This window comes from Plectrocnemia conspersa, unplaced genomic scaffold, assembly GCF_051122295.1.
Source record: "Plectrocnemia conspersa isolate PC_06_02 unplaced genomic scaffold, ASM5112229v1 ptg000005l, whole genome shotgun sequence".
NCBI lineage: Eukaryota > Metazoa > Arthropoda > Insecta > Trichoptera > Polycentropodidae > Plectrocnemia > Plectrocnemia conspersa.
Window position 1 is genome coordinate 17,169,957 of NW_028277169.1, and position 25,661 is coordinate 17,195,617.

General features: G+C 29.5%; 1 protein-coding gene across 3 annotated transcripts in view; it reads left to right on the forward strand.

The window, feature by feature from the left end:
* The window catches only part of nompC (no mechanoreceptor potential C), an 89,981-nt gene that overhangs the window by 54,151 nt on the left and 10,169 nt on the right, over positions 1-25,661 (forward strand). For all 3 annotated transcript variants that reach the window (XM_088186367.1, XM_088186365.1, XM_088186366.1), the window contains exons 4-11: positions 5,503-5,619; positions 17,787-17,879; positions 21,305-21,518; positions 21,591-21,787; positions 21,857-22,258; positions 23,513-24,740; positions 24,799-24,998; positions 25,065-25,601. In XM_088186367.1, coding sequence (XP_088042493.1) covers positions 5,503-5,619; positions 17,787-17,879; positions 21,305-21,518; positions 21,591-21,787; positions 21,857-22,258; positions 23,513-24,740; positions 24,799-24,998; positions 25,065-25,601 — 2,988 coding nt within the window. The remainder of the gene's footprint in view (positions 1-5,502; positions 5,620-17,786; positions 17,880-21,304; positions 21,519-21,590; positions 21,788-21,856; positions 22,259-23,512; positions 24,741-24,798; positions 24,999-25,064; positions 25,602-25,661) is intronic.

The window sequence follows — 25,661 nt, forward strand, 5'->3', positions numbered from 1 at the left end:
TTTTGAGAATAAACCCTGAATTCATGGATTATCTCTTCTCAAGACGGCAGATATTTAGTACCTTTTGATTTATGTCGCGTATCTTAATTTGCTAAGGGGTCTCCCACGGTGTTTTATTTTACCAAAGAGACCTATTTTATCTTCAACAATTAAAACGCTTTATCGTTAGTCGCCTTTTTATGAGTTAACCCCTATATTTTTTAACACAAAAAAACAAACACAGCTAATCTTTCTTAAAGATATATTTTAATTTATAAAAAATAGTGTTAATATAGCTTTAACTGCATTTTTTAATGTTAAAAATGCAGTTTCATTTTTTACAATGGAAAAATATTTTTCTTAAATAACACATATTTCTCGAAAGTATTAAATTAAAAATATAAATAATATTATTTTATATATAAATTTGTGTTATTACTAGAAATATATACTTTAGGCATTTTTTTATTTAATATATATTTGGAAAAAATACATTTTTTGGATTTATAGATTTTTGCCTAATTTTTTTTAAAAAGAAAATACTTTGATTTTACATTAAAAAATATATTTTTTTAAATGCTAAAATGTAATATATATATGTGATAATTTACTAAAAATTTATATGAAAATGAGAAAATTAAAAAAATATGCTTAATATATTATACGTGTCCCTAATTATATAAAATTCAAAAGTTATTATACATACGTTATAGTGTCTAAAAAAATGTTTCTATATGACATTAGTTTAAATTGTTTTTCTTTACTAACTCTCTTTCGTATTTATCCATTTGTTCAATATTTCATAAATTTAACAATGTTAATTTATCATAATATAATCATCAGTTTAATAATTGCTTAAAAATAAATTTTTATAATAATTGTTCAAAACAATAATTTTATAAAATTAATATTTAAGTCGTTCTATAATAATTATACATGCTACATAACTTTTCCTTAAACGATCAGTAAATTTATAAATTGCTAGTAATATTCTAATCAGTACATGTATTCTTTAAAACAAATGTTTTATATTTTTTAACAATGTAAGTTCACTGTTAAACTATCAACGATCTGTTATATAAAATATCAACAAAGAACCATTTAATGTGAAAAGATCGTCGTTTAATAGCATATATAGTTCTAAACTTATTTATGAAATCATAACTAATATATTTAACTGTTTAGTAAGTCAAGTAAATAATCTTTTTAAAACAATAAAATTGAATTAAATTAAACGCTGTGCCAAAGAGTAAGCAAATTAATTTATAAAGTATATAATACTATTGTATGATTATGTTTCGGAAAATAATTTAAAATTTAAGTAAATCTTTTACATATATAATCATATCTACTATAATTCAAGGCCATCATTATATAACAGTTATCGTAAATAATAAGATAAAAACTCTTGTTTTTTTTATTTATCAAACGGCGAAATTTATTCCGCATCTATTTTATTTATAATACAAATTATACGACAAAAAATCTAATGTTGTTTTTAATAAATAATTTAATGCTTTGAAAATAAATATTTTAATTATTATTAAAATCATAATATTACAATTATTATGAATTTATCATCAAAATGTGCTACTGCCATCTATTGGTAAACGGCAAAACTATTAAGTCTTCGACTGTATATTTTGGGCTCGGAAAAATTCATAGATGAAGATATAAAGGCAGAATAAAGGAAAAAGCATCGGAGCTGAAAACCCAGCAATAGTCCAATAAAAGTTGGAAAGTAGCAAAGCCCATAAAAGTTTATCAAACGATACGCACCGAGGCCGCACGAAGGCCGACGTTTTCGCGAGAATTATATGACATTCGGTGTAAGTTATCAAAATTAAAGTCTCGTAAAGTCGCAGGGGGTCTTGTGCAGCTGACACTTCGTGGTACGGAAATTCCCACGCTTTTAGTGTTTGTGTAACTTTCGGTAGAAAATTCCAATTTTCACACTAGACCCTAGACACGTACGCCGCCCAGTGCTATCTCGATTTGCTCACATGTAATAGCAAAAAAAAACTATCGTGCTATATGATGTTTCATATTTTAGAGCATGTCAAACTGTGCATTACTTTTATATAATTTAAATTCAATATAGAAAATCGACATTTTATAGGTCAATTCTATATTTCTTAACACATCAATAGTATGAAAAATAACAATTTATAATAATAACAAATACAAAAGTTCGAGCCATCATTAATCTTTAAAATCAATATTAGGATCTAGAGTTCGAAAATTTCGAGCTATTGGGCTCTGCGTGACGTGGAAAACTTTCAAGTTATCGATAGCAGCAATGTTGTGATTAAAAAAGCCGTATCAACTCTTTATGTGACATAAAACTGCAATCGAGAATTTAAATTAGAAAGAACCGACGTTTATGAGTAAAAACACATTCATTACCACTAATTAGAATCGTTCAAAAATTAGCATAAAAAATCGTTCTAAGTAACAATTAACGATCGAATAACTTTATCGATAAGTGGTACAAATTGCTATTTATGAAATGTTAATCGAAATATTAGGCACTAAATATCAGGAAATATGCGCGCGTTGGGTGCCAAAAAGTGAAGGCGCTTACATATTATATATGATAATGAAGTTAAGAAATACCCACTCACTAAATGCATTTTATATCTACTTTCCAAAGTAATTTTAATATTATATCAAAAAGTAACAGATTGATTTTGACCTTGGTGTCAGCTCTATTATTATTTTATAAGACCGTGTTTTGGGGTCTTATTTTTAAAACTCACGTTAATTTACTGTGACAAAAATGATCATCCAGCAACAAGGAAGCAAAAAGGATGGGATCACACACAAAAGCCCTTGATACGACCAGAAAAAAAAACACATAAATATCACGCAAGTGTTCTTATTGTAAATATTCTCGCTTTTTTATAGAATATTGTTTTGTTTCAAAACGGTCACGGATATAATAAATCGCCGGATCCACAAGATTTCCGTTGCAGTATACGACTTTGGACAATGCCCATCAAGAAAATGTGGCTTTATAAAGGCTTATACATATTTCGCTGTTCTAAGAAACAAGTACATCTATTAGGAGGATGATCGCTGCATAATTTTGATTGGTCAGCAAACTTTGCAGCCTGGATACTTAAGCTTGAACTCTGATGAGGAGAAGGTAGTCACAAGCAGCCATTAGAAGAGACCAGCAAACGCCCGACGCCCGCGGACAACATACTGTCACTCCTCCATACGGTTACCGCCGTAACAGCGAGGGATACTGTCGCTGCCACGGCACCTACAAGACCTTTGAGGACCTCCCACGGACATCATCTTTGCGCCAGCTTCTCCACCACCGTTCGGAAAAAACATCTCGCCGTTTATCGTCTGTCGCAATTGTAATATAATCTAATAAACCTCTAACTAGATTCCACCTTGTATCTCACTGGCTATGAAGTCACAACTCAAGGATTCTCAAACCTTTAAATATATTGTTATAATTTATTATTATTGAACTTTTATTTTTGATATTAAATATTTTATTGTAAAAAATATTGTGAATATTAATTTTGATATTTATATATTTCACTAATTTTTGTATTCTATATGGGATCATTATTTTTATTACATATATTACAGAATTAAACAGTGAATTTTTCTCCAATAAAAATACATTTTCAGTGAAATCATATCGGAATATATTTTCATCGGTAGATGTATATTTCTACCAGTAAATTTATATACTTCTCTAAGCTGTCATTTGGTATACGTAAAACGTCCATTTGTTTTTTTTTTTAATAAATAACAAAAATAAATAAAATAAATAATTAAAAACAGCAAATTCAGTTTAAAAAATAATTGTAGACCTGTTAATGTTGAAATATTAAACCCAAATTATACTTAAAACAAACTGTATTTTTTTAACTTCATTGGGTCAAGATGGGTTTGGTCAATTTGTTAAGGTTGGGTTCGGATTTAAACAGCAAATGGACGTTTCAAAAATGTAAAATTGAGTTTTGACGATTGTAGGGTGACAATACAGTTTTACTGATATTGACTAGTTAAAATTATAATTCAATTGTTTGATATATGTCTATTAGTGAAAATATAATTTCACTGAAAAATTCGTATTCACTGCAACATATACAGTAGATATACCAATGACACGGTAAATTGGGGACGTGCTATTTGGGGGCGTGTAGTTGGGTAACTAGAAAATATTTTTTTTTGCAATACGTACGTGCGAAACAGGCGAGTGTAGTGGGATATCCTCCTTTTGCAGTAAGGGGCAACCAGTTTACCGTGTTATTGGGGGGTCTACTATGCGTATAAATGCTCTGAATAAGTTATAATGTTTTCTTTTTCTAAATTAGCTTTTCATACGGTTTATAAAAATTAATATAAATTACCCAAAAAATATATATATATATATTTCATCCATGGATACTAAAAACTAAAAATGGTCTAATTCTAATTAGTTATAAACTGTGAAAATATTAAATTAAACAGTTTCATTAGTTGTCTGTATTTACTGTTAATATACAATTTAAATATAGTATATCTGTATATAAAAAAATGCTGAAATACATTAATATGATTTGGATAACATATACAAAATATTAAAATAAAATTTCATGAATGTTAAATATATTATGATAAAACTATTGGACAAATAAATATTATATTTTATTTTAAAAAACATTAAAATATTAATATTGTATTTTTTATAAGCATTTGTTTTAAAGTTCTAAAGAAAAACATGGTTAAGCATAACTGATTTTAAAACGTATAACATAACATATTTTTATTGCCGTATTGCGTTTAATGAAATATATACTATATGAATTCTAATATATACTCCAAATACACACATATATATAAAAAACTGATTCTAAATAAAACTTTATGCAAACATTACATTACAATGTTTGAGAGAAAAAAATAATTATAATACATTTTTTATATTTTAATGGCAATATAATACTTCAAGAATAATAGTAAAAATACAAATATACAATGTTAATGTAAAAATAATCGAGTATTTCGTCGAGAAGATGTATTGTAAGAATACGCAAAGTTGTAATTAATAAAAAAATCGACTGTATAGAAAAACTGTAGGAACTTTAAAAAAATATTGAACGGTTGTATAAATATTAAGGTATCAAATATTTCCAACAAAATAATGTACAACATTTTAATAATTTTATTTAAATATATTTTTTATGAATTTAAATAAATATTTTAATATATTTTCACTCTACCGACTTTTTATTCATGTGTTTTATATGTTAGTCATGACAACATACCAAACAAGAAATTTATTAAAATATATATTTCTTTCTATGTTGCGTGATGCGGCGCACATTTTCAAAAGCGCTGTATAAATTGTTGCTTTTGTGATCGTCAATGGCTTTGTGACGATGATACTTAGCCCGAACTTCAGTCAAATCGAGAAAGCTTTACGATACGCACCCTCGTCTGCAATCATTGTCAATAAACAAGAAATAAGTCAAATAATAATAAAAAAATATTAAAAACAAATTATTTTTTCAGAGTCGTCAACAAACTGCAGTACATTTGGTAGCAAGTAGACAAACAGGAACTGCGACGAGTATCCTGAGAGCACTCCTGACAGCTGCCGGAAAGGACATACGGATCAAAGCCGACGGGGTATATATTCAACATGATTATTATTTGTTTACTAATCAATCATTTGTGTGCTCAAAACAACGCAGTTAAGCAAAAGCTCTATATAAGTCGAGGTTCGTGCCGAAATTGAATCAATTAACAAAACATGGTGAGGTGGACGGTCCGTCTGGGGTGAGTTCAAAAGCATTTCATACTTGAATGTCGTGCAACAAGTGGTATTCAAATTTAAAACGATTATGTGTGTGCATGCTAATGTGTCTCAGGTTCTAATCTAAATTGATTGATTTCGTATTTAAATTTAATGTGACACGCTTATAATTATTCATTATTAGGTATAACAATTCTAATAATGTGTAATTAATATAAAGTAAATAAATTATTAATTACACAGTTACAAACTCAGACCTGCAACTAAATTATATCATTAATAATAATTTATGAAAGATAGAAATTTATCAATAAGTTTGTTACATCGAGTTCTATTGATAAATATATTCTGCTTTGACATTTGTTTTGATTTAATACATAAAACTACAAGTTGTTATGGATAAAAATATAGTGCGCTATTAGATTTTCATAAATAATATTGTGCAATTATCGTTTAAAAATATATTTCTAAGTAATGAACATATAAAATTATTAAGTTGTAAAAATATAACTTTTCTTGCTTTAATTTAAGCAAATTCATTAATTACATAATCAAAATTAATATATTATAGTCAATCGTAAATAATACTTAATTAATTTAAGCTTGTTAAAGCTGCAATTAACATATTCATATATGATTTAATTAATCCAAAACCTATAGATTGTTTAGAGGTGTTGAGATTTTAATGTTTTGTATTATTATTGAGGCATTGATATGAAAGCTTAGTATTTATCATTTGAGCTCTTTGCTTTTTAATTAACTGGCTGCGCCCAAAATAGATTTAAAATGTGCAAATGTCACGGCGCTACTGTATACCGTTTGAGAGGAGTTCTTGTAAATGATATTCAAAAGTTTATTATTATATCTTAGATAAGAGATCTGAAACCATTTTTTTTAAATCTTAACTGTATTAAAAAATTATAATTTATCTGCTACAATTGTGAAGAATCTTAAAATTAAATTATTACAACAATGATAATATTTATTATATTTTCTAGATTATATTTTTTACATTGTCAAAATTATATTGTTAGACTATATATTAATATTGAACAAACCTATAGAAATATTTGATAATAGTTTATTTATTTTTAAATTAGAATCAAATTTCCTGAGAGATTGTTATTCAGCTATGACTCAATCGAGGAAATTCATTCAGTTTTCATATTATATATTATTAACTTTTCATCAGATAAATAAGCTTGCTTATACGTTTCTCTTAAAAAGTAGTAGAAAATGATAGATTATATTATAGGAGAACTTAATTGATATTGAAATATAACCCAATTAAAGTACATTTTTATTATTTTGTATTAGTAACCTTATTATCAGATAGTAGATTGTAGATAAATCCATACTAATATATCATACAAAATAGTAGAAAGGGAGATTTTCAGAGAATTATTGTAAATTTATATTCAGATATGACCCAGTCAAGGCAAAAATGTTATGCAGTTCTGTTTTGTGTGTACGTATACTTTTCCAATAAGTTCAGAAAAGGGAATGCCTGCAATTTTTGGAGAGCTAGATTATATTTGCAGTTTTAATACTTTGTATTATTACTAAATTTAGAAAGAATAAAATTGATTGATATTCGGATATGACTAACACTTTTCTAATACTAAGTAGTAAAAAGGAAAAAAACAGAAGTTTCGGAGAACTAGATTTATATTCGAATATAACCTAATCAAAGCAATATAGTCATACAGATTTAATATTTTGTATTAATAACTTTATTATGAGATAGTAGATTGTAAATAAATTCTTATTTATTTTACCTTATACTATTATCATTCAAAACCGTAGAAAGAGAGAGATTATAATTTTCGGAGAACTATTGTAGATTGATATTCGAATATGACCTAATCAAGGCAATGCAGTTCTGTTTTGTGTAAGAAAGTTTATTATCAGATGGAATATGATTAATAAATACCTTTTTATTTTAACTTGTTAATTCTTTTCTCATACAAAGAAAAATTAGAATTTTAAAATTACTAAATTTATATTAAAATACCTCATTAAAATCAAGTAATTTTAATGTTTTGTAATAAAATTTCTCTTATAAGATATGACATTTATCATTACAATATATTATTTTTATTTAAAATAATGTGGGTTATGAAATAACAATGCTAATAATATTATCTAAAAATGTTTTCAATATTATGTAATAATAATATTTACAACATTTAAAAAAAATTAAATCAGTGCTTTATCTGCATTAAACTAGCCGTAATACGATTTTTTATTGCTTTATTCCAATGGCATAACATGTGTGCTATGGCCTGGATAATCGTTCACGGCCGATGGCACAGCGTGTGTGCCATTTTTCCGCCAACAGTTACTGTCCGGTGACACAACCCCTGTATCACGTTTTCGTCAAATATTATCATGGTACAACCCATGTATTATTGTTTGTTAAAATATAGAGACCCTAACCTTCTTAACAAAAATATTAACTCAATATTTTTAATAAACTTTAGCCATGTAAATGCAGGGGCTGTATAGTAGTAATTATTATTATACATAATTTTTATTCACATTAAATAAAAATTATGTATAATAATAAACATAATTTAATATTTTTGCAATACGCATTGGGTCATGATGGTCTTAATTTACTTTCAATGTTAAAATAAATAAACTCCCGTGATTTTAAATATTGAAAAAATCTCAAAAGCTCTTGAAACGGTCAGATATTGTCAACATTTTCCGATACGTGTTCAATGTAGGTGTCTCTTGGTTTGTTTGTGGTGATTGGGAGGGGTTGGGGCGGTGCCTGGTGCCAAAAGGCACCGCCCTGTTCCACCCCTACTAACCGATTTCTGCGCTACACCCCTCACTGCATATTTTATGGAAAATTTTCGCTGCAGATACTTTTCCCATAATACTAATCACTAATCTCGTTAATAAATCAAATCAAAATAAATTACAACGTAGAAATTTCGCTAAAGAGTCGACAGAGTAAGAAAAGACTTGATTTAATGTTTTTTTAATAATTAATAATAATAATTTTATTTATATACAAATTATCAACCATTTGCGTATGGATTTAATCAACTATAATTACAAACACGTGTATGTAAAACGTTTGTATTTATAACATAATAAAATGTATGTTCTACATATATTTATGTATTTATTTACTTATTTAAATGCATGTGCAGGGCATAACAGCTTTATGTACAGAAAATATATAAAAAAATATTCACAGCAAATATTAGATTATATTATATATGAATATATAATAATGGCTAGACCACAGTGTGTCCACCAATTACGAGTACGTGGATGAAAATAAATAAGTACTATCTGATTCATAGTTAACAAGTCGAATAGCTTTGCTTAATGAGAAGCTGTCCAATATTATTTTTCTTGTATGCAGTGCTTCAAACACTGATTTTCTAGAAATGTATTTATTCCTTAAATGCAACTTTAAGCAGTGCTTTTCCAAGTACATTCGTTGATGCGACTCTAACGAATCATATCTCAGCATATATTGTAAATATATAATATTTATATTCCATGTACAAGTAACAGTTTCACCATTAGAATCTCTTCAAAGGTCTTTTATTAATAGTTGACATTTTACACGAATTGTTTACTAAGATATAATTACAATGAGACACTTATAGGGATTAAAATATTGGTAGTACCAATACCGATAATACCGGTATTGGGGCAAAAATCAACTTTCGGTACTACTGACATTTCAAAATGATTTTTCACAATTTTTTCACCAAATACGTACATTTTACTTACATTTAACAATATATTATAGCATAAACTAATGAATAAAACATTCAGTTCGACTTTGAATAAATGCTTATTTTTTTCGGTCTTGTATTATTACTTAATTTATAAAAATTTGTGATTACAATAATACCAGTAATACCGGTATTATTGTAGACACTAGTCACTTCCTTATTGCCACATTTTTCAATATAACAAAGAAGTGACTTGTGAATGATTTTCCATTGTAGATTAAAAATGATTGAAAACTCTTAAGGCAAATTTTAAAAATGTCTCAATTTAATTACTTACAAATGCTGTCCAAATAATCACAAAAACAGAGCACAACAATATATTAATGAAACTGAATTTAAATTATCTATAAAATTTAAAATCTCTTCATTGTTTATGATCTTTTGAATGATGTTGCTGATGTTCAAAAGAAATCTATTCTTGTAAAATATCAGCTGTGTGGCAAATAGTTTTTGACTGGTGAAATTGTAAGAGAAAAAAGTTTTTTAATACTAGTTTTGTCAACAATATTTTAACCAGTGATTAATTACAAAATATTTTTGATTTAATAATGAATTAACGTATAAATATTTATTCTGTTTAAAGATTTGCACCCCTGTCTTGTTTAGTCTATGTCGCGAGCATGTAATTTTCTCGGTCCGTATCGGATTATTGCTTTTGCACAGATTGTTCGTTGTATTTTCAATGAATACAAAATTGGAAATTTGCCCATTCATTCAGATGGATTTGATAGCCTTAATCGATTGTCTACATGGACATTTTGAAGCAATATAAAAATTGACATAAACAGCATACGCTATTCATAGAGAAAGCGGCCGTTATGAGCTTTTCCAATAACGTTTCGAAATTAGCCAACATCAAAAACGATCACCATTTTGTCGTGCATCATTAAAGAAAATTTATCGAGGTATTAACATAATTTTCTTCCTCATAACGACATACTCGAGTGACATAAAAACGGTAGAATAGACGATAATCACACACGAAGCGAAAATTTTCTGTGCTTTCCTTTCTAGATTAATGAACACACGCGATTAAGGGATTGTATTTTTTTGAGATTAGTATTATATTGTGTAATATTGATAAATTGATAATACTTTTATTATTTGCAATTCAAGTATTTATTTATCTGCGAAGTAATTGTGAAAATATTTATCGAAAAATAGTACGACTAGCGCTTTATTCCTATACCATAATGTCACGCGACAGGTCTCACTTAACCCTCCAAAACCCAACGATTTAAAAGCAAATAAATGTAGAATATGTCAATATAAGTTTTCTATAGTAATTTTATGTTAAATGGTTGATAATTAGTAATAAAATACTGACAATAAAATAATGATCGTCGATATTTTGTTGTGTTCTGTCATTGTGTCTGTGAATATGCTGGCGATTTTGTTAACAGGATGTGAACCAAACATTAATGTTCCAAAATTTGCTTTCTATGACAAAAATGCACTGATTATAACCAACTAACTATAAAATTTGTATTGTCGATAACGATTGACAAATACATAAAAATAACGTATTTTTTACTCAAACTCTGCTATGAACGATTTGGCATAAAAAATTCCATAAATATGGAAAGTTGTCTCAAAAACAATATAAACATACCATCAATCTTAAATTCTTATGATTTCTAAAACAGATGTACTGTATTTTAATTCATTAGTAAAATATTAGTTTTCACTTCTGAAACATATTTAAAAAAATTGTATAATAAATTTATTTTATTTTATTAAGAATTACATATTTTAATTGTTCTGTCAATTATAAAAATAACCTTTGATACATTTAACTTACATATAGTTTTATAATAAATGATGATAGATTAACCATTTATTATCTATTTAACATTTATTTTCAATATAAATATTAATATAGATTTTTCTGTCAAAATATTCCGCTTCATATTAGTATTATTATATAATAATAATTATATTAATTTATTATTGAAGCAATTTTTTTAAATAATATATCGCATTAAATAATTTTGATTATAACTCTTTGATGAAATATTTTATTTTGTAGTATAAATCTGGCAATTCAAGGGTTGAATTCACACTGGCGTATTCAGTGGTGAGCTAAGACAACAATTTTAGTGTGTCACTGTCTCTGCTCGTATTAAGTATGCCGTGAATAAAGAAATTAAAACTATGATTTTAAATAAAGAAACAATGTTTTAATAATAATTTAATTTATACATTAAGTGTTTAAAGTAATTAAAAACTTATTATAAAATAATAAAATTAAATGTTTAATAATTATTTAAACTTATAGTGAATTATGTGATACTTATTATATATAAAAAAATATTTAACAATTTTTATTTAATGTGAGTACTAATATATAATATAAAAATATCAAACATGATATTGTATATATTTCATAGAAGAAATGTATAGATTATTATTATTATTATTATTATCATTAATTAGATTCACAAAACGATTTATGTTACTAAACTCTCATTGACAAAACACGGCATTAAAGAATTAATGGCTTCGCCCAGTTCAATTTACTTATTGATAGATTTGATTCAGTGCCGTCGAAAGTTTTAACGTTTCTAAAATACATTAGCGAACTATAGTAATATTTAATGATATTGCTTATCAATAAATACACAAAGTGTCCTATAAAACACTGTAAACACACGCATAAATTTTATCTATGTAGCATTGTTAACTAACATTTGATAAATTAGAATGTATTTTTTTAAATAAAGCTCGATGCTTTATCTGATAACAATTTTTTTAAGTCACGATATAATCAATATTTTCTGTGAAATTATTATTGCATGAGATAATAGGCATTTAAAGTTTATTAAGATTTTGGGTAATATATTTTACATATATAATATATGCGTAAATTTCATTCATGCGAAATAAATTTCATTCAAAAGTTCGACTTTCGATATAGTAAATTATTTTTTTATATTCAATTTAAATTTATTTTAAATGTATTATACTTTGAGAATATATTTTTAGGTGATATATAATTAAAAAGATCATATTAGTATTAAAATAAAAATATATTGGTAAATATTTGGCAATAGAAATATTTTTATTAGATAACTCTGAAATGAATGTCGTTTTTTTAATGAGACTAAAAAATCACTTTTAATTTTTTTTTTTATTTTAATGATACAAAATATAATTTCCTTCTAAAGATTATACCTTTTTTAATTCCATTAGGCTTTGATAATATTCCGATAGCCCATTTTCAATTCATCTGCATTTTTCATATTTTTTTCATCTATAAAGTGTCGAAGTAAATGCTAATCGGAAGGAGCAAGGTTTGAATAATAAGATGGATGAAATAAAATCTTTCACCCAAGTTCCTTGATTTTATCAAGAATCAATTTCGCCACATTTGGACTTCTATTCTATTGACAAATGCATGTATTTTTTTCTTCTTCGTGCAAACAATCCAGCTGATCACAATATAAGTTTTTTGTTATTATTTGGCCAGATTTAAGTGTTTCGTAATATGTAGTCCCTTTACAATACCGCCATATACACAAAATATTTTTTTTTACCGTCAGTCTGTTTTCTTTATTATTTCGCGTGGAACTCATACGCCTTGTCTCCAAGCCTTCCCAATATTTTGAATGTGTCTATGCACTGATGAATCGGACTGGTTTAGTTTCTCGGCCAGCTGATGAATAATTTGAATTTTTGTAGCTACTAGAGTCTCCAATTACTCGAACCATCAACTACTCGAGTATCGAATATTAAAATTTTAAAATACTCGAGTACTCGAGTACTTTCGAGTATTTACCAAATGTACCAAAATAGCTATTATTCAAATTCGTGCACATATAAATAAATAAATAAAATACTTAGTATGTTAATTTTTACAATTATTTTAACTTCACGAACATACTTTTTAAAAACAATAATGCAAAAAGTGTCTCGAATTTAATATTACTGCTAACCTTTGGTTTTATATTCCCGTTATGGAATAAACCCTTTCCGTTGCTGTTGATGTTGGTCTTATTGTCATTAACGCGTTGGATAAGGCTTCTAATTTATATCTGTTCGCTTTTTATAGATATAAAAATTTTTGAACTCTCTTTTTATGTTCTCTTCTTTCATTCCCTTCTCTGCTTTTCTCTTATTTCCTTCGACTATTGACAAAATAGCATTTTGTAATTCTTCTTGAATAGATTTTTTTTCTTAACAATATACAATATTCTACTCCTTCTGATTAATGCGAAGAATTTAAATCTATATCCTTCGAAGATGTATTTGGGTGAATCCCTTTCACTCTAGAGCTAAACGGTTCGCAAAGAACTGACTTTACTTTAAATGCCTTTAAAACACACAATTGTTTTGATTTATATTTTAAGCCGAGGGATCAGTATAAACAATTTACAACACTTAACGCTACAACTGCATAGTCATAAAACCTAAAAAAAATTTTTGTTGATATTTCATATTGTTCATTGCCATAAATTAGATAAGTCGGGACTGTCGAACAGAAAACACAAAAGAAATTTCTCCGTCGTACCCACTAACATAGCCGACGACCGGAACTATGCAACTATGGAACTATGAAAAAATTATACCTGATAGTAACCGCTCTAACTCGGGACTTCGGGCATAAACGCCAAATAAAAGCAAACGTTAACTTTTACCGGACCGAGTTAAAGTTATTTTTGTTTCTGAAATATTTCAAAATTTTTTAATTTCGAGTATTAATTGAGTAATTTTCAAAATACTCGATTATCAAGTATTTGAAAAATAGACAAAAATACTCGAGTATCGAGTACTCGATTACTCGAATTGGAGACTCTAGTAGCTAGGACACCATCGTCTATATTTTCCTGTCTCCCATATCCAGGGCTATTCTTGGTATCGTGATTTCCCGTTTGAAATGTTTTAATCTTGCATCTAATGAATCACATATTATTTCACAAATGTTTTTTACATTTTTCCGTTCCACCTCACAAGTGAAAAACGCCATAGGTGTCATACTGAGACTCCTTAGATATATGAAGTCAGTTCGTGTCGCTCATTTTCGTCAGACATCCTTTAACGACGCAATCAATCACGATACGAAATTTATGTTTTCGAGTCAAAAATATAAATTACACAAGATTATCACGTGTCAAATTCTACTTTGATCCATCACTTCGAGGGCCATCGAAATTTTTCCACACATATGTGGCGTGTCGTGTTGCAGAAGGGCGTCGCATGCGACGTTAAACTTTTTTCACCCTAGTGCCGATCATGTTTTGCCGATATTTTTCGCTCGACACAAACAAGATGCTCATGGCTAAAAGATTATATTAATGTTGACTAGTAAACGAATTAAAACGTCCAAAGTGGGGTATTTTATATTGGCGGAGCACGCCAGTAGAGAGCGCAACGGATTTATAGCACCGCGGGCCGAAATTTTTCGAACCTCTATTGTGTCGTAGTACCTACACGACACGACAGTGAAGTCGATACATCGATATTTATGGGTACTACTTTTGGGGATTAAATAGGCAATTTCGGTGTTTGTTGCCAGTCGGTTGCCAGTTGCCAGAGCAACACGGCGGAGGCGAGATGCGTTGACGATGTGATAATTTGGGGTGGAAATATCCTCATTTTGGATAGTGTTACAATCGGTAACGGTGCACTGTGTGACAACCGTGTTTATAAAAGTGATTTTTTAAAAAAAGTGTTTTTCTAATTAATTAAAAAATATTTTCTAACCAAAAAAAAAATATAAAATAAATTATGAAATGAGATTTTAATATATTGACAATACAATAAATAATAAAACTATTTACTATAAAATCATGATACTTTTAGATACCATATTCTGTTTAAAATCGAAATATTTTTATTGATCATATAAATATATTTCTGAATACAAATATCCAGAACAGTAATGTATGTTTACCAATTTGTGGTATGTTTCTCCAAAACGAATTTTAACTTGGTATGTAAAATGTGTTTTATTTACTTAAAGGTTTTCATTTAATTATTTATCTTTTACAGACAGTTTTAAAGCACTAAAATTTAACTAATAATCAAATAATAACTATGTAGATTAGTAGTTAATAATAATTAAATATAGCACTAAAAAAATAGTACGTTCTCTTGTAGGTCAATATACTGAATAGTTATTTTTTTTAATTAATGAATCTAATTAAATAAATTGAAAAAATTGTTTCTTTTAACGTTGGGGACAAACAATTTTTTTTAATGTTAATATTTTTGTATTGGAAATATTAAATTTATTATTAAATATGTATAATAAAATTATCACATAATAAATAATATAAATAAAAATTAAATAAGGGTACAGGGATTAAAATAAGATTTTTTAAATCAATCCAATATTTGAAATAGTTAAAATGTATCATAAATTCTAATAAAACAAAACTATCTAAAATTTATGAAACAACGCCTAATAATATTTATATTATGAATATGTATATATTATATATATATAATATATATTAATTAATCAAATCTAATGAGTTTAAGTTAGTTTGTATTATAAATAATCTAACATGAATAAAATTAATTATTAAAAACAAATCAACCTAACATAAATTTCTCTTATTATTTTTCTACTAATCTTTTTATCGAATTAAAGTTACTATTATTTATTTTTAGATTAATGTTGTGTTTCACTTAAAAAATTAAATTTGTTTTCATACAACAGATCGTTGTATATATTTAATTGAACATAACTTAAATCAATATAAGTTTATTTATTTTATAATAAATATATTTGATGATAGAGTAAAATCATTATCAAATTAACGTAACATAAGTCTCACATATTTTTTTTACTAATATTTTTATTAGCAGTTATTTTGATTTCTTTGTAAATTATCAGATAGGATTGGTGTTATTTTTTATTAGTATATATTTTGTCTGCAAATAACAGATTAATCGATGCTTTAAATATAAATCTAATGTATAAAACAATTTTATTCCCACCATTTTGGTTAATATACTAAGATCCAATAACTCAAGTGTTTTTATTGAAACGCTTTTTTTTAAAACAACACTGCAATTAGAGATTCCAAAAATTCATTATTTTCAACTTTTCGAGTATCGAATAGGGAATGATAAGCATCAGGTTATAAAGAAACAATAAAAACAATGTTTATATTTACATACATCAAAAGTGACATACATATATCATTAAAAATTTCAAACTTTATATTAGTACTAGCATTTTCATTATAAATGCTTATGAAAAGTCTGAAAGTAAAGGAAATATATATTGATTTGGGCTTTATTGTCAATGAAAAGCAGCAAATACAAGTGAGCGTGCTTAAAAAAATTACGTTCATTTCAGTCATTGAAAAAAATCAAAACTGCATTAAATTACATTGCAGATATCTGGATATTATTTTAATTTCGGTAATTACCGTGATTTTCCATTATTTGTATAACTGTATGTTCTTCAGCATTTAACTTGCCCATGACTGTTATAAGTAACTTATAAATAAAAAGAGAAATTTTGCAAAAAAAGAACGAAAAATAGGTAGCGGTATATCTGGATAAAAATTTGACTATGTTAAGAGTCAGTGAAATATTCATATATACAATACAATAATTATTTGACTCTATTGTGAAATAAATATTAAAAAATAAAATAATTTTGTAGCTCACTAGCATTTAATTTCCTCAATTAAAAAACTATGAAATAATTACGGTTGTTTACAATTTTTGTATAATATACATGTAATTATAAAAATAAATAATATAAGTATTATACTTATAATTATGTTTTAAGTGATTATTAAATAGCTTTCAAAATAATTATGACATTATGAAATCATATTTCATTTAAAATGGCAGCATTGACGATAATTATGTCAGTCAAATACTAAATTGTTGTTTAAATAATACATTTAATACAGAACAGATAAGTTGGATTAATTAAAAAAATGTGATTTATTTATAAATACAACATGCAAAACACGATAGTGTCTAACCATAGTCACGAAATATGATCAAACAACTTTGAAAAGCCGACACGACATTGCAGGTGCTCCAAAAACAATTTAATAAATAATTTGTGATCGTGAAACACATTTTGATAAATGTGTAGAATGTCGAAGAGGGGCCGCTCGAGGCGGTCTAGCTCCTCGTCCGAAGACGCCGAAGATATCAAAGAGAGCACCAACGTTTGGGAGAAGCTATGCGCTTTCCTTAAATCGAACGACCTCTCTTATATAGAGCTAAACAAGCACAAGAACAAGCTGAAGGAGCTGCTGCCATGGAAGAAGCTCATGGAAGATGTTTTGTGTTGTCAGAGAGGAAAGATTCCCCTGCTGCTTGCAGTGGAAGCTGGAAACCAGTCTATGTGCCGGGAGCTGCTCTCAGCTCAGACATCGGAACAACTCAAGGTATTTATACAGTTATTTATCTAATGTTAAGTTGTTTTATCGGTGGTAAACTTTTGCGTAGCCGCCCCCTAGAACGATAAAGATTCGGATCTCATGCGTTAGCAAATGAGTCGGAGACGTCGACTTGCTTATCGATTCTATTCAGTCATAAAAATGCTATACGTATTATATAGCACATTCGTATATTCAGATACACTCACATAAAACGCTAGTGGAATGCTTCCAAAAGTTTTTTTTGTAACGAGACTGCTATTTATTGAATTTATATATCAACTAAATTGAAGTCAATGTACTGGTAAAAAATAAAGATAAAGAGCACAAATTTCATTCTAATTAAATTCAAGAGAGTTTTAAAAAATATATTAATTTAAATCTAAACTTTTTTAATATGCATTATTGTTAATTTTACATAAATATATATATTAAAAGGCGGTAAACCAAATTTAAATTGATCAGGCAAGAAGAAAGTAGAAAGAGGATGATGGAATAAATTTTCTTCTAAGTCCTTAGAGTACAAATAAGCAAACGAATTCCATTCAATATATAAATATCTGCTTTTTTAGTAGGGTCCTAAAGCGTAACTAACCGCCAAACTTGACTAAACTTTTCTTTATATGAATTCCATTATTCAAATGATTCGTTCTATAAAAAGAAACACCTAATCATATAAGTAAAAATGTCAGCCAAATGATTGTGATTGAAATGCCCTAACCAATTCATAAATAAATGAATTTCTTCTTAAAACTGATGCATAGAGTACATACTTTCAGTGATGTAGCTAGGGTTTGTGCCGCCCGGTGCGATTTTTAACTTTGTCCCCTCCTCTTATACAAATATCGAATTAAAAATCTGTAACTTAATGCATATCTTTTATATGCTTAAACTTTCCGTGATAGGCGGCCCTTTTTGATCCTACTCCCCCCAGCTACGCTACACACCCTTCACATATTATAGGCATATAAAGAAATGTGCAAAACAAGTTTAATGAAATGTTATCAGCCATTTCACTATTTTAGCACGTGCTCGACTCGAACAACTGCTGTAACTTTCTATTTTAAGAAACTGGCAAAAAATATTTTCATCTACGATGGCGGTATTTCATGTCATACAACTGGCAGTTGATGAACTTAGCTATTCGTGGATATATATTTTTAGCGCATTCAGTTTAAGAACCACACTACACGAACGGTCCTTTTATCGCGAAAATACCGCCCCCAAGCATGTGCCGCCCGGGGCGCACCCCTCCTTTCCTTTCTGTATGCGATATATTTATTTTAAATACCCACATTATGCATAAAATGATAACACATATCTATAGTTTATAAATCACTGAGCTGTCCTACATAAGAATTGTTTATCATGAAATAACGCCAGAGCGTTTAGCGTCAATCAATCACCTTTACATTCGTTCCGTGACGTTTGTCTTTGGCACTTTTGTTGTTTCCTGCTTTTTTATTATTTCGTATTATTATTTCATGTTATTCCCGTGTGAAAGTTTCCGCGTTGCGACCAAAGCGAATCGCTGAACGACTTTTCCTATTCGGTTACAATTGAAATTTCGATCTGGGGACGAACGAGAACGATCACGCATGGCTGAAACTAAAAGCTATATACTACATAAGCACGTGTATTCACTTTATATTTTTATGTTATATATTAAAGAACCTATAATTTTCTTTACATAGACAAATATTTTTTTATTGATAAGATGATAAAATTATTTTCTTGATAGCTAAAAAAAAGATTTGGCATTCCTTTTAGTGTTGCAGTCAAAATATATATACGCTCTTCATACTATAGATATATATATATATATATATATACATAGATACTAGCTTTCAGTTGTATCGTAACATTACAGTACTTATGGATTTATTATGTACTATGTTTGTGACTCCAAAAGTCAATTCGTGTCTCATTGAGCGATTCTTGTTACGTATTGAAACCTGTAGAAATGTGTTAATAAATACATACATCGTTTTCTCAATCACACGTTGTGTGTTGAATGTTTTAATGAGAGATTTAGAAGTAATGCCATTGTGTAATTTTAATTATTTATGATAATAATTCATTAGAATATTTATGCTATTTGTTAATTTTCTTCGTTCATCGACAATAATTTTCCTCCTGTTAAAAATTCGAAATGTGATGAAATTTCATATAGATTTAGAATAGTTATCTAAGTTATGTTATTAAAATACATTTCTAACATCATAAAAAACATATTGATCGATCATCTTATTTTAAAATTGTACATCGTTCATTTTGTACTTCTATATATAATTTCATTTTTGAAGCAAATTTCTCACTTTTCGAAAAAAATATTTTTCCATATTGTGTTCTTTCATTGCTGCAAGAAATTAGATAATCCTTGTATTACACGTGTAGCTTTAATTATAGTCATCGTTTTCGACTGCAAAGTTTAGTTTACTCTTTTAATTTCTTGCAATATTAAATTCTATGCATAGTGTACAGAAAAATGTATCTATTTCAATAGGCATCAAATTTCGATACGATGAAAGGATTATTAATTTTATTGTTTAAATCCATCAACACGTTATATACAAATGGTATTTGCTGAACCAATTCCTTGATGGCATTTGCTCTTGAGGCCCATCAAGGATCTTTATTACTTTTTGAAGTTTTTTTTTTTCGATGAATTATGCCTTGTACACAATTTTAAACACCAGATTATTAAATGCTTGATCTCTGATAATTATAATTTATCGATATTTTTTTAGTTGCAATGAAATCTATAAGGCTTTCTTCAATCGTAATAGATTTTCCATTAATAGCAACATATCGATTAATTTTCCACATTTGTTCGTGATGCGATACATCGGGTGTATATTCAAACATTAAAAAAAAGTTTTTCGATTCTTGAACTCTATAAATAATTTCCTTTCAAACATGATTCCCTAAGAGTGAGAAAAATTCGTCTTGAATTTTATTATAAAAATAATAAACAGACGACGTGTTCCTCAATCGTCATTGTATCGGCTTATTAATTATATTAGATATTTAAAAAATCCTGAACTATGTTCACCAATAGTTTTTTGCGTACCTCTGAGAGATAAATTATTTTTCACATAAAATAAAATCACTTGATTAACTTACTCATTTGATACAGATTCACCCCCACTATAACGCATTGGGCTTACGTCCGTCAGGTTATAATGAAAGATTTAATAAAAATAAATCACACATATAATTTTCAATATTTTAACTACTAAGATAAAAAATTAGTTGAAAGTAATAATTTGAGAACATATTATTAAATTTATATTTGTTCCAATATTTATAAAAATAATTTATAACCAAAACATGAGAATCCGTTAATCTACAATATTATTGTATATTTTTCGAAGCTATAAGAGAAATCTTGTATTTTGCCATCGCATGATTTCATACTCATTTATACTTAGGCAACGAGTACCAATGGAGATTGCGCCCTTCACCTGGCAGCAAGGAGACGTGACGTGGACATGGTCAGGATCCTTGTCGACTACGGCAGTAGCGTGGACGCGCAGAATGGCGATGGTCAAACGCCTCTTCACATCGCATCAGCAGAAGGAGACGAAACACTAGTAAAATACTTCTATGGAGTCAGGGCATCCGCTGCCATAACGGACCATCAAGGTATGACTTCAAACTCTTTGCTTATGCAATAGATTAAATAGTGTCACGTGAATTTCTTCCTTCTTGGTTCAGATCGCACGCCAATGCACTTGGCTGCGGAAAACGGACATGCAGGAATTATAGAGCTGCTCGCCGATAAGTTCAAAGCTAGTATATTTGAGAGAACCAAAGACGGCAGCACTTTGATGCATATCGCCTCTTTGAACGGCCACGCCGATTGCGCTATGATGCTGTTCAAAAAGGGCGTGTACTTACACATGCCTAATAAGGTTAGTAGCATACCAAAATATTTAATCTACTGGGTTGCATGTAAATTTATAACAATACAACACTTTTAGGGTGGAGCTAGGAGTATTCACACAGCAGCCAAATACGGACACGTTGGTATCATCAACACTTTATTGCAAAAAGGCGAAAAAGTAGACGTGACAACGAACGATAATTATACCGCTCTTCATATAGCTGTAGAATCGTGTAAACCGTCTGTTGTAGAAACATTACTAGGTTATGGTGCTGATGTACATATTAGAGGCGGCCAACAACGCTACACTCCATTGCATTTAGCTTCAAGAGTTCCTGGTGGTGATAGATGCGCTTTAATGTTGCTGAAGTCGGGAGCTGGTACTAACATTCCAACTGAAGATGGCCAGACTCCAGTTCATGTTGCAGCTCAACATGGAAACTTATCTACGCTGTTGTTGCTGTTGCAAGACGGTGGAGATCCTCTATACAAATCGAAGGTATGCATATATATTCACATATTATATTTTTCTATTTAGTTTCTTAAAAAACAAAAATTTAAGGATATCTTTGGATTTTTTTGTTAGTCGAACATTTGATGAATTGCCTTAAATATGAAAAATAATATCAAATAAATGGCCGTCTCTAAACTTTTTGCAGTTGCCGATCCTTTCGATGACTTCTTCGTATATTGCGATGTTGGTTTTTAGGTGCTCAAACGTTTTGGATTTGTCGGCGTAGACATGACTCTTAGCGTAGCCCTCCAAAAAATTTCACCGGCGTTAAATTGCATAATCTTGGCGGCCAAACAAAACATAAAATAATGTGACCTGAAAACTTTTTACGCAAAACATCCAACGTTGCATTTGCTGTGTGGAAAGTTCCATCATCTTATTGGAACAACGTGTTTTCTACATCATTATCTTTGATTTCGTGTCAAAAATAATCGGCTAGCTCACCATTGAGTGTTACAGTCCGACCTTTTCAAAAAAGTAAAACCCAATAATGCCACCTGGCCACAATGCGCACCAAACAGTCACGTTTTGGGCATGTAATGTTCTCTTCTGAATTACATGAAGATTTTTTTCGCCTCATATGTGGTATTTTTTAATATTAACGTACATAGAGAGATGGAAATGTGCCTCATCAGAGAAGATATGATCAAATTCCTGATGCTCTAACACCTAATCTGCGTAAATTCTTCGCTGTTCATAGTCTCTGGGCTTTAGTTATTATGCTTACTGAATTTTACGGTATTATTAAGTGCAAGTCCAAATGTAAAATGCGCCAAAGAAAGCCATAGAAAAAGCCCAAAATCTGCGAACGCTGACTAATTGACAATTCCGGATCTTCGGTCAAACTTTCACTTATAGCAACAACATTCTCAGCTGAATGGGCGTCACTATGAAGCACAGATCTTACCATAACTCCAATGCCTTCAGTCTTTTCAATTTTTTCGCAAAATTTCGAATTGTTTGTTTAGTAGTACGATGAAATTGATGTTCTTGTAAATTTCGATACACAGTTCGTACAGAATTGTTATTTCTGTGGAACAATTCTAACGCTTTGAGCGATGGTTAAATGATCCATATCATAAATGTGTTGTCTTAAACTAGCATTTCACACTTTGAACCTGCGTGATTATTGACAGCTGTTTGATTTACAGTGTGCATTGGAACACCCTCTATTATATATTTGTGTCAATGAAATAAAAATTCTTTACAGTGTGCTAAATATATTTTATTGATTTTTAGAGCGGTGAAACTCCACTTCATCTGGCATGCAGAGGGTGTAGACCAGATATTGTTAAGCATTTGATTGATTACACAAGAGAAATGCAAGGAGACGAAGCAGTGACCACTTATATCAATATGGTGAACGAAGATGGAGCTAGTGCTTTACATAACGCTTGTCGCATCAGTAAAGAAGAAGTCGAACAAGAAGGAAGCGATCGTGAAGTTGTACGGCTGCTGATTCAAAATGGTGCTAATGTGCCACAGGAGACTAAGCAATTCAGAGAAACGGCGTTTCACTACTGTGCTGTCGCTGGTAACAACGACGTATTGAGCGAGATGTTAGAGCATATGGCTGCAACTGATGTACAGAAAGCAATGAACAAGCAATCTACAGTCGGATGGACTCCTTTATTGATAGCTTGCCATAGAGGACACATGTCATTTGTAAATACGCTTCTGACTAATCATGCTAGGGTGGATGTGTTTGATACGGAAGGTCGATCTGCCTTGCACTTGGCTGCTGAAAGAGGATATCTAGAAGTATGCGATGCTCTTTTGACCAGTAAAGCTTTTATTAATTCCAAATCAAGAAACGGTCGAACAGCTTTGCATTTAGCAGCCATGAACGGCTACACACATCTTGTGAAGTTTTTGATCAAGGATCACAACGCTGTTATAGACGTATTGACTTTGAAGAAACAGACTCCTTTGTATTTAGCAGCAGCTAGTGGACAGATAGAAGTGTGCCGTTTATTATTGGAATTAGACGCAAATATAGATGCTACGGATGAAAGTGGACAGAAACCTATCCACGCGGCCGCTTTGAATAATTTTTCAGAAGTAGCTCAACTGTTTCTACAGACCAATCCAAATTTAGTATTGGCTACCAATAGAGAGGGGAATACTTGTGCTCACATTGCTGCGATGCAAGGATCTGTTAAAGTGATTGAGGAACTAATGAAATTCGATAGGAATGGTGTGATAGCCGCTAGAAATAAAGTTAATGATTCAACTCCTCTGCAACTGGCAGCTGAAGGAGGACACGCAGATGTTGTAAAGGCATTGGTAAGAGCTGGTGCTTCAATCACAGATGAAAACAAAGCTGGATTCACGGCTGTTCATCTGGCAGCTCAAAACGGCCACGGACATGTCTTGGACGTCATGAGGACATCAAATTCGTTGAAGATTTTCAGTAAAAAGCTGGGACTTACACCATTACATGTAGCAGCATTTTATGGACAAGCGGGTATGTAATCTATAATATAAATAAAAAAATATTTAAAATAAAATACTGATTATTTTAGATACTGTAAGAGAATTGTTAGTACATGTTCCTGGAACTGTAAAATCAGATACTCCAACCGGTTCTTCGTTGGTTGGAGAGTTGGGTTCTGAATCTGGAATGACACCTTTACATTTAGCGGCGTATTCTGGCAATGAAAATGTTGTACGATTACTGTTGAATTCTGCGGGGGTGCAAGTCGATGCTGCAACAACTGAAAATGTATGTCTTATTCATTCTTTAAGATGTGGGTGTAGATATTTATATCAATATTTTTATATATTCTAGGGTTATAATCCGTTACATTTGGCATGCTTCGGAGGTCATATGTCGATCGTTGGTTTACTTCTCAGTAGATCAGCTGAATTGCTTCAAAGTATAGACAGACACGGAAAGACTGGTCTTCACATTGCTTCAACTCATGGGCATTATCAAATGGTCGAGGTGTTATTGGGTCAAGGTGCTGAAATCAACGCGACTGATAAAAACGGATGGACGCCTTTGCATTGCGCTTCGAAAGCTGGACACTTGGACGTTGTCAAGCTATTGTGTGAATCAGGAGCTTCTCCGAAGAGCGAAACAAATTTTAACTGCTCTCCTATATGGTTCGCTGCTTCGGAAGGACATAACGATGTTTTGGAGTACCTTTTGCATAAAGAACACGACACATATTCGTTGATGGAGGATAAAAGGTTTATTTACAATCTAATGGTTTGCTCTAAGAACTACAACAATAGACCAATAGAAGAATTCATCCTAGTATCACCAGCTCCAGTAGACGCAGCTGCCAAATTATCAAATATTTATATAAATTTATCATCTAAGGTAAGCTTCAGATTAATAATATATTTATTTTCCTTGAATAAATACTGGTATTGACCGATT